This window comes from Pecten maximus, unplaced genomic scaffold (assembly GCF_902652985.1).
Source record: "Pecten maximus unplaced genomic scaffold, xPecMax1.1, whole genome shotgun sequence".
NCBI lineage: Eukaryota > Metazoa > Mollusca > Bivalvia > Pectinida > Pectinidae > Pecten > Pecten maximus.
In genome coordinates this window covers 121,648-134,815 of record NW_022979157.1, presented here as the reverse complement: position 1 = coordinate 134,815, position 13,168 = coordinate 121,648, and the positions used below count along the sequence as shown (strand labels likewise).

At 32.8% G+C, this 13,168-nt stretch overlaps 1 protein-coding gene across 1 annotated transcript in view; it reads left to right on the top strand.

Moving 5' to 3' along the window:
• The window catches only part of LOC117318267 (nonsense-mediated mRNA decay protein 2-like), a 47,520-nt gene extending 44,819 nt beyond the window's left edge, over positions 1-2,701 (top strand). The window contains exon 3 of the mRNA XM_033873272.1: positions 2,488-2,701. Within this exon, the coding sequence (XP_033729163.1) occupies positions 2,488-2,701 (214 nt within the window). The remainder of the gene's footprint in view (positions 1-2,487) is intronic.
• The last annotated feature ends 10,467 nt before the right edge of the window (positions 2,702-13,168 follow it).

Genomic DNA, 13,168 nt, shown 5'->3' with positions numbered 1-13,168 from the left:
GTAACTTTATCAACAAAATCGATTTCGTATGTTCCCCTGAGTAGATATTTTAATTCAAATATAGGTTTACATCTTTATGATACTTTCATCCCTCTGTATATCCACGCATGTTCACCAAATTTCACATTACTGTAAATTTACATGTATTGCATTTTGTAGTCTATCTCTGTATACCTTTTTTGTACAGGTGTTGAGATAATAAATGAATTTTAATTTGGCCTCACCAAGTCGAAAACGTGGACAATTGCGATGTTTCGTCGAGTAAAAGTCCATTTTGGACTGTTTTTACGAAATAGTAAAAATGTATTTTCTGTAATTAAAGGACCGTTAATTTACCTGTTTGTTCACTTGTTTGTTTTTACAGTACTAGTCTACAAATTCGCTAGTTACAGTAGGATTGACACGTATAACGAATATTTTATCAACTTTTATTCCCCTTCGTTTTATTTATACAACGAACTACTTGTATAAGGAATTCAATTTCAAGGTCCCTTGGAGTTCGTTATAAACGAGTTTTAATCGATGTTGAACTAAAAAATTCATTTCTCCTTTTAACATATAAAATATAAGAATTTACCTCTACATACCAGACTAGGAAAGTTGAACTGTCTACACATTTGCAAGTAAGATAGACTGCTACAGTAGTAGAGTATAATTTTGATTTAATGCAGAAACTTTTAAAAACGTTCTACATTTGTATGTACTATTTCAACCTGGTGTATATTCCAGAGTAGTACTGGTATGTACGGAATATATTTCATGTGGTGTCTTTTCTAAATCCGTCATTTTGTTAAAAACAGAAACAAAAAAGAAATTTTCACACAGATTTAAGTAACAGTGATTAAAGAAAATTGTACTCAAAACGTATATTATTAAAAGCACAGTTTAAACTTGAAACTAGAGATGAAGCTAGGTTTCATAATATTATGTCGAATAAATAAAATTGGGTATAGTTTAAGTATTTACCGCAAACATTTAAGATTTATCATGATAAGTAGCTTACATTAATTAATTTAAATATTTATTATATACATGTAAGTCATATTCAACTTGTCATTTCATATTTCCTTTCACCAAAAGCAAGATCAGACTAAAGCTGAAACTTACTCGGGTGTTTAATTTGACATGTTTGCCATGTAATACAGGTAAATTTCAGAATGTTGGCTAAGTGAGAATGAATCTATACTATATCGGAAATAATTGTTTGTAATTATCAATTAGGTGTATGTTCATAACACCGTATATTACTAGGGTTGGCTGCGGCTACGTGTACATACACTGGTATACATTCTTTCTTTCCCGTTGTTACTAAAAATAGACATTAAGTCTTAAATTTGCTTATATTAGAAGAGTTCCAGTTGACATTGAATAATTTTAATTGTTATCAACACAACAACTATATTACTTATTATCTGGCATCACAATATACAGCCATGAAAGCACAGTTAGTCCGAAAATAGACCCAGAGAAGTAATCACCCCTGCTTCCTGACGAGTCCAAGTGTGTATATACAGTGTACCTTGGTATACCGTATGTAGCTGGTCATCAGCAAATACGCAACATACACTAATGGGGTCTTGTCACTTAGCCAACATTCTGAAGTTTGAGGTATACAGATAAGGTTTTTTTTCGCCAAGTGATACAAGGTGTGAAAGGTGGAACAACAGGAGATAATTACAGGTAAGGCTATATACTTCTTCATAAAACTTCAAACTTTAATGGAGATGCCATTGAGATCTATTTCTATTGAGTTATTTCTAAACTATTTCAATTTCAACAGACCAAAAGGTCCAATTGCAGAATTGATAACAAGTTAAAAATGTATATCATAAGAGTAATAAAATGCACAGTAAGAACAAATACGGTATATAATGAGCATACACATTTAAAATGGAATTGATGTCCTTAATAATAAATATCATCTATAGACAATCATGTTATGAACAGCAAAAAACCAAATTCTAAAATTATCAAAAAAATCTCTAAGTCCAACTTAAATCTTAAGAAATCTAAAGTAGGACGTTAAAAACCTGTCAGAAACATACCCATGGTATTTAGAATTTATTTGGACACTACATTTTTTTTTGTACATTAATCCGGCATTGACAGAGATAAAACAGAGTTGAGCTATACTCAACTTTAAAAACCGATGTGGAACTAAAAAGTTCATTTCTCCTGTGAAATAACTACAAAAATCAATCAAATATATAAAATATATGAATTTACCTCTACATACCAGACAAGGAAAGATGAATTATGTACACATTTGCAAGTAAGACAGACTGCTATAATTGTATAGTATAATTTTGATTAATGTAGAAACTTTTAAAAACGTTCTCTGTACTCCTTAAACCCGGTGTATGAGTGTTGTTTGATATAAGGATCATATTTCCGAGCAGTGCTTGTTTGCACGGAATATATTTCATTTGGTGTCTTTTTTTAATCCGTCATTTTGTTAAAAACAAATTGCCCACAATTATGGCAAAGCAATGACGACAGTGAAACCTCAGACTCTGATGAAGATTCTGATGAAGCTGATGAAGACGCGCAAAAATCCACCGAGAAACAGGATGATGAACAGCAACGCGAGGAAAGTGCGTCAGCGCCTCCAGCCACCCGGGTCACAGCTGATATAAAAGATCATGATAATTCAAAACCTCCCAAACGAAGAAGTGCCCCCAAAGAAAAACAAGAACATTAAAAAGAACGCGGATGATGAGACAGTGAAAGGACAAAATCAAGATAATCAAAGACGCATTGACACTTTTCTGAAAGGAACTCCATCACGGAAATCTAGTCAGTTGTGTCCAAGTATTCGATCCCCTCTGGAGGACATTAAAAATCCTCCAAAGAAGAGTAAGTAAAAATATGACACAAAAAAATAAATAAAGTGACATTTATTGAGGAAACAAACAATAACATACAATGATAAAAAATATTATATATAATATATGTATATAACATATGTATATATGCATGGTACAATGTATGTAAGTATATCTACAACTATAAAGAGCATGATGCAAATAATATATTTATATTATATACATGTATGTATGTATGTATGCATGGAATATTTAAGTAGACATATACCTAAAACTATATGTAGACATATACCTATGACTATGAAAGGTACGAGGCAAATGATTTATATATTATATATGTATATATCCATGGAATACTTAAGTACTTTAGGTAAAAAGTATACCTGTAAATATAAAGAGTATGATGCAACAATTGCATATACAAATGTATTATATATGTATACATGAAGAAATACTTTAGTACTTTAGCAAATAATATCTATATATATATATATATATTACATAAGTGTCAACGACGTAATATGAACAGTATAATCCAGATAACACTGGATCCTCACATAAATGTATGGAGGATACGAATTACTTGTAATGATTACAATGTATATGGGGCAAAGAAGTAATTCAAACAGTGTAAACAGTAAGGTTTGTAAAATTTTTGAGGCAATCCGCCCCTTTATCAAAACACAAAAAATTACAAATACAATCACATAATATATACAAGAAGCACCGGAAATACAGTAAAATACAACAAGAATAATGTTTTAGTAACTGGAGAAACCACAATGAACCCCTCGGCAAACGTGGGCCGAAGGCGGATACTAGTGTGACTGCATCATGTTCAACACTAGAACGCTATGCGACCAACGGCAGAGATATTTTGAATTATTCACGTGCTGGGGAATTCAAAATATCTCTGCCGTTGGTCGCATAGCGTTTTAGTGTTGAACATGATGCAGTCACACTAGTATCCGCCTTCAGCCTACGTTTGCCGAGGGGTTCATTGTGGTTTCTCCGGTTACTAAAACATTATTCTTGTTGTATTTTACTGTATTTCCGGTGCTTCTTGTATATATTATGTGATTGTATTTGTATTTTCTTTGTGTTTTGATAAAGGGGCGGATTGCCTCGAAAATTTAACAAACCTTACTGTTTACACTGTTTGAATTACTTCTTTGCCCCATATATATATTACATATATATACAGGTATATACATGGAATACTCAAATACTTCAGACAAATATTGTTATTATATATCTAAGTTGATATACACATTTACACTGCATATTTTACATGCAATACAAATGTTATATGTATATATATACATAGGCTATATCGCTATCATATATATTTACAAGACGTTTTTTTACAATAATGCAAATAGTATATATATTATAAGTAAATGTATACATTTAATCAAGGACACACCAAATGAACAAAATACACTGTATAACACTAAATACTCAAGGAATTGGGGATAAACAAAAATGCAGAAAGCTACAACAAAGGATCAAACAACAGAGACCAAACATTATATTTTTACAAGAAACACATCTTACTGAAAGTACACAATCACACATAGACATGGAAAGTTACACAATACAAAGTTTTGGAACGAGTCAAAGTAGAGGAGTTGCAATTCTAATTAGAAACTGTCTAAACCATGATATCATCAACACCTGGGTAGATAAAGATGGAAGAATTGCAATGATTAATACAAAAATAAATAATAATACATTCACATTAGTTAACATATACGCACCAAATGACAGACATAAAAAAACACGTTCATTAACAAACTCAAATTAAAAATAACAGAATTTTCACAAGGACTCATAATAGCTGGAGGGGACTGGAATGAAATCCAAGACAATAATCTTGACAGAAAAACATTTAAGAAATCTAAACCCTTAAAACCTATTCATAACCTGAAATTATTACGAAGAGAACATAAATTAGTTGATCCTTTGCGCTTAAAAAATCCAAATACACTACAATATACATGGAGAAGAAAAAACTCTAATAGAGAAGCAAGCAGAATAGATTACTTCTTGATCTCTAAAGAAATAATACCCAAAGTCTCTAAGTCTGATATTAGACCAACAATTATAAAACACACAGACCACCAAGCAGCCTCATTTACAATGGATACAGGAACCAATAGGGGTCCTGGCTGCTGGAAAATTAACAATAGCCTTCTACAAAATGAAAGGTATAAAAAAGATCATAGAAAATATCTTCAATAAATGCACAACACTAACTGAGACAAATGACTATAACATTGAGAAAGCTTGGGAATTATGTAAAATAGAAATAAGAGAAAAAAGTATCTCCTTTAGTAAACAAATAGCAAAAGAAAGAAAAGATGAAATAGAAGAACTTGAAGAAAAACTAAAACAGTTGTATATTCATAATAACTATGAAGAAATAACTGAAACTGAAAACAAACTTGAAAACCTATATAAAATAAAAGCACATGGTGCACAAATAAGGTATCGAGCCAAATGGTTAGAAGGCGAAAAAATACTAAATTCTTCCTCTCACTAGAAAATAAAAAACAATCACAAAAACTTATATCAAAAATAAAAAATGGAAATGGAAATGTACTTGATGAACAGGGAGATATCCTAGACAGACTCAAACAATTCTACGGTAAGTTATATAGATCAAAAAATATCAAACCATCAGAAATAAAAAAAACTACTTAAAGCAAACAAAATTAGAAAAAAAACCTAACACTTGAGGAAAGTCAATCATGTAATGGCCCAATTACTGAAAATGAATGCATGCAGGCTATAAACTCTATGAAACTCAACACATCACCGGGGTCAGATGGACTGACTGTAGAATTTTACAGAACATTTTGGACATATATCAAACTTCTTCTACCAAAATGTATAAATGAATGTTACAAAAATGGAAAAATGATAAAATCTCAACGAGAAGGTATGTTCTCCCTTATTTATAAAAAAGATGATCCATTAGATTTTAAAAAGCTGGCGTCCAATTACGCTCCTCAATGTTGATTATAAAATAATTGCTAAATGCCTAGCTGAGAGACTAAAAAAAGTTTTACCAAAAATTATCAACTCAGATCAATTATTTTATTCAGATCAATGGTTTTTTAAAAAATAGATACATAGGATATAATATTCGACAGATCCAAGATATTTTAGATAATGTAGAGAAGTTAAATATTAATAGTGCAATCCTATTCCTAGATTTTGAAAAAGCATTCGATACTATTGAATGGAATTTCACTTATGATACTTTAGAAAAATTTGGCTTTGATAAAATATTTATTGACTGGATTAAGCTACTCTATAAAGATATTACTTGCTCAATATGTAACAATGGCTGGATTTCAGAACAGATCAATATAAGCCGCGGAATACGCCAAGGTTGCCCCGCATCCGCATTGATCTTCGTCATTACTGTACAAATAATGGCAATTAATATAAGACAACATAGAGAGATAGAAGGAATAAAAATAAGCAATAAACAAAAAAGGCCACACAAGATATCACAACTAGCAGATGACACGACACTTTTTCTAAGATCTAAAGATGACATAAAGAAAGCCTTAAATATAATTGAAACTTTTGGTACATACTCAGGACTAATATTAAATAGGGAAAAATCTAAAGAGTTAAGACTAGGGAACCAAACAACAATAAATGACAAATTTGAAAATATTGAATGGTGTGAATCATCAATTAAAGCATTAGGGATTTTCTTTGGGCTTCAAACAAAAAACATGTTAGAACAAAATTGGCAAGAAAAAATAGAAATCAAAGTACTGAAAGTCCTGAAGACACAAACGAAAACAAATTATTTTAACTGCTTTTGTTTAGTGGAAACATGGTCAACTTTGTATGGAACATCACCAATACCTGATTAGGACTAGGACAAAATATTGGCAAGAAAAGAAATTCATATCTACTTTTGATTGCAAGTGCATCTTGGCAGCTAATTGTCAGAATAGGTACTCAGGTAATCTTATTTGACATCTTCAATGGGTTAATGTATACGTAGTTGTAGATGTAATATGAAGGTCCTAGATTACCTGTAAAATTAATGAGGCCTTTCTTTTCAAACTTTTGAGGATCCCATGCCTATAAGCGTTTCACAAATTATCATTATCATTAGCCATTGAAAAGATCTTTATACATTTGATGTAGCGCCCCATCTAGCTACCAGCTTTTAGATAAGAGAGAGCTCAGGTTAAAAACTCTTGTGTGATTGTTTTAGGATTTTATCGTGTGTGTGAGCCCTGGTTTGAATGATGTAATGTCAAGGTTTTGAATGATATTTTGTGGCAGATTGTTCTATCCCTTCAGTACCTTCTGTAAAATAGCGATAACAAACTTCAATTGTCAAAATACAATATGGCTGCCTGTCGGCCATTTTGTTTTCCGATTAGTCTCAAAATTCAATATCCATACCTAGGGAACAAGGGGAACCTACATATAAAATTTGAGAAAGATCCCTTCAGCACTTTCTGAGAAATAGCAATAACAAACTTCAATTGTCCAAATCCAATATGGCTGCCTGTCGGCCATATTGTTTTCCGATTGGTCTCAAAATGCAATATGCATAACTAATGTAAGCACCAAGAGGAACCTACATATGAAATTTGAGAAAGATCAATTCAGTGCTTTCTGAGAAATAGCAATAACAAACTTCAATTGTCAAAACCTAAGATGGCTGCCTGTCGGCCATATTGTTTTCCTTCCGATTGGTCTCAAAATGCAATATGCATAACCACCCACCAAGGGGAACCTACATATCAAATTTGAGAAAGATCCCTTCAGCACTTTCTGAGAAATAGCAATAACAAACTTCAATTGACAAAATCCAAGATGGCTGCCTGTCGGCCATATTGTTTTCCGATTGGTCTCAAAATGCAATATGCATAACTAATGTAAGCACCAAGAGGAACCTACATATGAAATTTGAGAAAGATCAATTCAGCGCTTTCTGAGAAATAGCAATAACAAACTTCAATTGTCAAAACCTAAGATGGCTGCCTGTCGGCCATATTGTTTTCCTTCCGATTGGTCTCAAAATGCAATATGCATAACCACCCACCAAGGGGAACCTACATATCAAATTTGAGAAAGATCCCTTCAGCACTTTCTGAGAAATAGTGATAACAAACTTCAATTGACAAAATCCAAGATGGCTGCCTGTCGGCCTTATTGTTTTCCGATTGGTCTCAAAATGCAATATGCATAACTAATGTAAGCACCAAGAGGAACCTACATATGAAATTTGAGAAAGACCAATTCAGTGCTTTCTGAGAAATAGCAATAACAAACTTCAATTGTCAAAACCTAAGATGGCTGCCTGTCGGCCATATTGTTTTCCGATTGGTCTCAAAATGCAATATGCATAACTAGAAACCAAGAGAAACCTATATATGAAATTTTAGAAGATCCCTTCAGTACTTTGAGAAATAGCGATAACAAGAATTGTTTACGGATGGAGGGACGGACGGACCACGGACGCAGGGCGATTTGAATAGCCGATGGTGGGTTAAAAACACCTGGGTCTGATAAACAGACTCTGGAGGCGTAGAATGCGGATGTAGACAGGGCAGGGTATACCATCACAATGGGCACATTAAACTAAGCACTATATTCAAAACTTAGAATTATATGCTCATATCAGCTCAGACTTGAGACAGTTTCTTAATCGCTCATTAGAGTGAACATGATTTTCATATAGCACTCTACGTTATATGTTTACACTCCATACTGTGTAGCTACAAATAATCTATACAACAAAAACACATTCATTCACATGTACAGTTCAAATCAATTTGAAGTGGAATTTTGTTTTTCACTTATGTACATTGCATCAAATATTCTCCGCAATAGTATATGTACCATATACATAACTGTAACTGCATGATACATATATATATGTATGGTATATATATCATGTTAATTAATGTTAGTGAGATGTGAATGTAGCTATATGTATTGATATCATCGATTTCAAAATCAGAGGTTTTTTTTTAATCTGCAGCATCTGTCAGATGAAAATGTAGTTCGAATGCCCAAACTGGATGAACTGTACATGTAGTAGCATTCTTCAAAGTCCGTTATGAATGCTTTTCATACAAATGTATTTCTTTCAATTGTTCATGTGTTTAAAATATTAGAACACTGAAGTAATTTTTATTTTCATAAAAATGAAAGTACTGCTTATCTTTAAAACTAAATTGGATATTGATAAGATAAATTTGCCAAAATGTTAAAAATCAAACCTTATTAAGTAGAATCTAAACAGTTGTAAATGGCTAAGCCCACTATTCTTAACAACAAAATTACTAATTTTGATTCTCTGTCAAATATAATCAGGTTACTTGAAGACTTTGTCAGAAAAGTTAACACATATATACATTATTAATAGTTGCTTTAATTAAATTAATCTGAATTTGAACATTAAACCGACTTAACAATTTAAATGAAAAAAATGTGTTTTCACCATTGACCATAATTGATAAGAAAATAATTATTTAACTCAACCTATGATATAGTATGTAACAGCCATCAAGACAATACTATTATCTTTAGTCATGCCAAGTTATTTCACAATAGGATATATGCACAACACAAAAAAGTTTTACACATTTTTGTTGTTTAGAAGAATAATGAACTTAGTAATTTTTGCTGTTCTTCTCAAATAGTATGTACTAGTGTTGTAAAGAAAAAAAGATTAAATAATAATAATAAATCTAAGTTATAATAAATTATTTGCATTGATTTATCAATACTTTAGTGTGCATTAGTTTAAAGGTTAATTTAATTCAGAAGCTGAAATGATTTAAGACAGAAAAAACCACAGATGTAGGAATATAACATTTCAACTGCCTTTAAATATCTCAATTTAGCAATCAGTACATTTTCATGAAAAATGGTGTTTTCTAAAGAGTTACTGCCCTTTAACCGTCCCTGAAGCGTTCAAAACTCCACCAAAGGTCTATGTAGATGTACATCGTAGACCCCTTTCTTTTTAATAATATGCTTCGACTGTTATGTAATATTTCAAATGATAATGATAGATCATTTTCTATTTTTTTTAAACCATCACGAATATTAGAAAAAAAGAATCAGTCGCTATAATTAGAAATGAAATTTTCAGTGACGTCTACATCTGCATGCAGACAGCCACGTTAATGCGGTACGCGTTCTGTAAACGAAAAACTTCATGTGCATTACGTAGGATATAATCAATAGATCCGAAGTCAATATTAATATTCACAAGTCCATTTGACATTTCGAAACCCTATTCAGTGAGAATTTATTTAACTTTTTATTTGCAAACATGCGTATGGTACTGGTATGGACTGCCGTTGTTGTGATATTGTCATGATGAATAGACAACTTTTTTTCTTTCGTAAAAAAACATCTATATAATCTAACCATCTGCAGACTACATCAATCACATGCAAGTTAATATTTCAGTGAGAAAATGACAGTCAAAGTTGGGTTTGATCACCTACTCTTGCTTTTATTATTGTTTACATTACTGAAAGATGGCGGACAAAATCGGATGCTGGATGAGTGATTTTCAATGTACAAAATAACAACGATATTCCGACGAAACTTTATCAATATTATAACCCATTCAGTAACATGCCACCAAAGAAAAAAAACACATAGATGTCGATGATGAAAATTCAGCGTGATGTTAGTAGATTTTTCTTCCGGGTCACAGGTAAGCAGCAATATGGCGCCAGCGGAAAGTCGATTGTATCATTCCGCGTGAAGTCTAATGCGTTCAACGCGGAAAAATATTCTTACGTATCATCGACAGAACATACTTAAATTAAATACTTTGAAAACGATCTATTTGTGAGGTTCTGTTGTTTTGTCATATATCTAACGAAACTGCAGTGTTGCATTTGACTCCGTAAGTCACGGGACTATTTTTTTTTGCGATTGAATATGATTGTGTAGTGGCAGTGGAAGTTGTGTCAGAGCGAACGAAAATGCCAAAAAAAAACAACACATTGTCCTGTGAGCTTCTAAAATACAACAAAACAAAAGGTGATTTTTTTTAATAGCTGAACTTCATTGTATGTCATTTTTTATCGTGAAGTTAAACAAATATTTACTGCATAACATTACGGAGTTACTGTAAAGCAACGTTTAGATTGGCCAACAGCAGTATCCGCCAGAGGGCATCGTAGATTTTGTCAGCTACCCTCAAAAGCGCTGACATAGACTCAAACTTACGTTTGTGTCTACGGTTGTGTCAACAAAACAAAAGGTGTTTTTTTATTTACTATATGTCATTTTTTATCGTGAATATTTACGATATTTACAAATATTTACTGCATAGCATTACGGAGTTACTGTAAAGCAACGGTTAGATTGGCCAAGGCAGTATCCGCCAGAGGGCATCGTAGATTTTGTCAGCTACACCTCAAAAGCGCTGACATAGACTCAAACTTACGTTTGTGTCAAAAATCAACAAGACTTTAAATAACTGGAAACGAAGAAAACTATCCATTATTGGAAGAATACAAATAGTAAAAGCATTACTTGTGCCAAAACTAACATACCTTATTTCTGTAATTTACACTCCTCCGCAAATAATTACTCAAATAGAAAAACTCATTTATGATTACATTTGGGAAGGAAACAGAGAGAAAATTAAACGAAAAACTATGATACGGACATACAAGGAGGGAGGAATAAAAATGATTGACATCAGATCGCATATTAATACCATACGAATAAGCTTGGTAAAAAAAATTTTAGCATCAGATGAAGCACTATGGAAAACAATACCACAGTTACAACTGGATCAATTTGGATCGGATATGCTTGTATGCAAAATGAATCTAGACAGCATGAAACACCTAGAAGGAAGTGATACCATCTCTCCATTCTATTATGAAATTATCTCAACTTTAATTACAATAAACTCATACAGTCAACCACCGAAAAATTATAAGGACATTATGTCACAAATAATATGGGGAAATAGATTTATAAAACTCAATGGAAAATGTCTATGCTATAAAAACTGGATAGATTCAAATATAATAAGAATTATTGATATACTTGATTACAATGGGAAAATATGTGAACACACCATATTGGAAAAGCTAACAAGAGGCCCATGGGCCTTAACGGTCACCTGAGATTTGAAATATTTCAGTTTATTTAATTGACCCTTCCCCCCCCCCCCCCCCCCCCCCCTATCAGCCCATAGGGGTCAGTCAGGGCCAACATATGCATATTATTATCAAACTTTCATTCCATGCTGAAAATGTTAACCAGAATGAATTCCAATAGAAATCAAAACAAATCAGTCAAAAAAGTGATTTCCCTATATAAACTATAGTAAAACTTACCCCCTCCCCAGGGGCAAACTTGTGACCCCAGGGTCATGAAATTTAAAATTTCAATAAAGCACCATAAGACCCATCAAACTATTAAGAGTATTTGATTCCACCTTATTCCAGTCTTGAGAAGAAGATTTTTGGAATTTCAGTCAATTTGACCCTTTTTAGCCCCGTCCATCAGCCCCGGGGGTCAGTCAGGGCCAACATGTGCATGTCATCAAACTTTCATCCCTTGCTGACAATGTTTACAAAATTAGAATGAATTCCAATAGAAATAAAACAAATAAAAGTCAAAAATGTGATTTCCCTATATAAACTATAGTAAAGTTCAGCCCCTCCCCAGGGGCAAACGTAAAACCCCTAGGTCATGAAATTTACAATTTTGGTAAAGCACCTTAAGACCCTTCCATCTATGAAGAGTGTTTGATTCCAGCATATCTGAGAGTAGAGAAGATTTTTGAAATTTCAGTCAATTTGGCCCTTTTTAGCCCCGCCCAGCAGCCCCTGGGGGTCAGTCAGGGCCAACATGTGCATGCCATCAAACTGTCATCCCATGCTGACGATGTTTACAAAATTAGAATGAATTCCAATAGAAATGAAATAAATTAAAGTCAAAAATGTGATTTCCCTATATAAACTATAGTAAAGTTTAGCCCCTCCCCAGGGGCAAACGTAAAACCCCTAGGTCATGAAATTTACAATTTTGGTAAAGCACCTTAAGACCCTTCCATCTATGAAGAGTGTTTGATTCCAGCATATCTGAGAGTAGAGAAGAAGATTTTTGAAATTTCAGTCAATTTGGCCCTTTTTAGCCCCGCCCATCAGCCCCTGGGGGTCAGTCAGGGCCAACATGTGCATGCCATCAAAATGTCATCCCATGCTGACAATGTTTACAAAATTAGAATGAATTCTAATAGAAATAAAATAAAGTCAAAAATGTTATTTCCCTATATAAACTATAGTAAAGTTTAGCCCCTC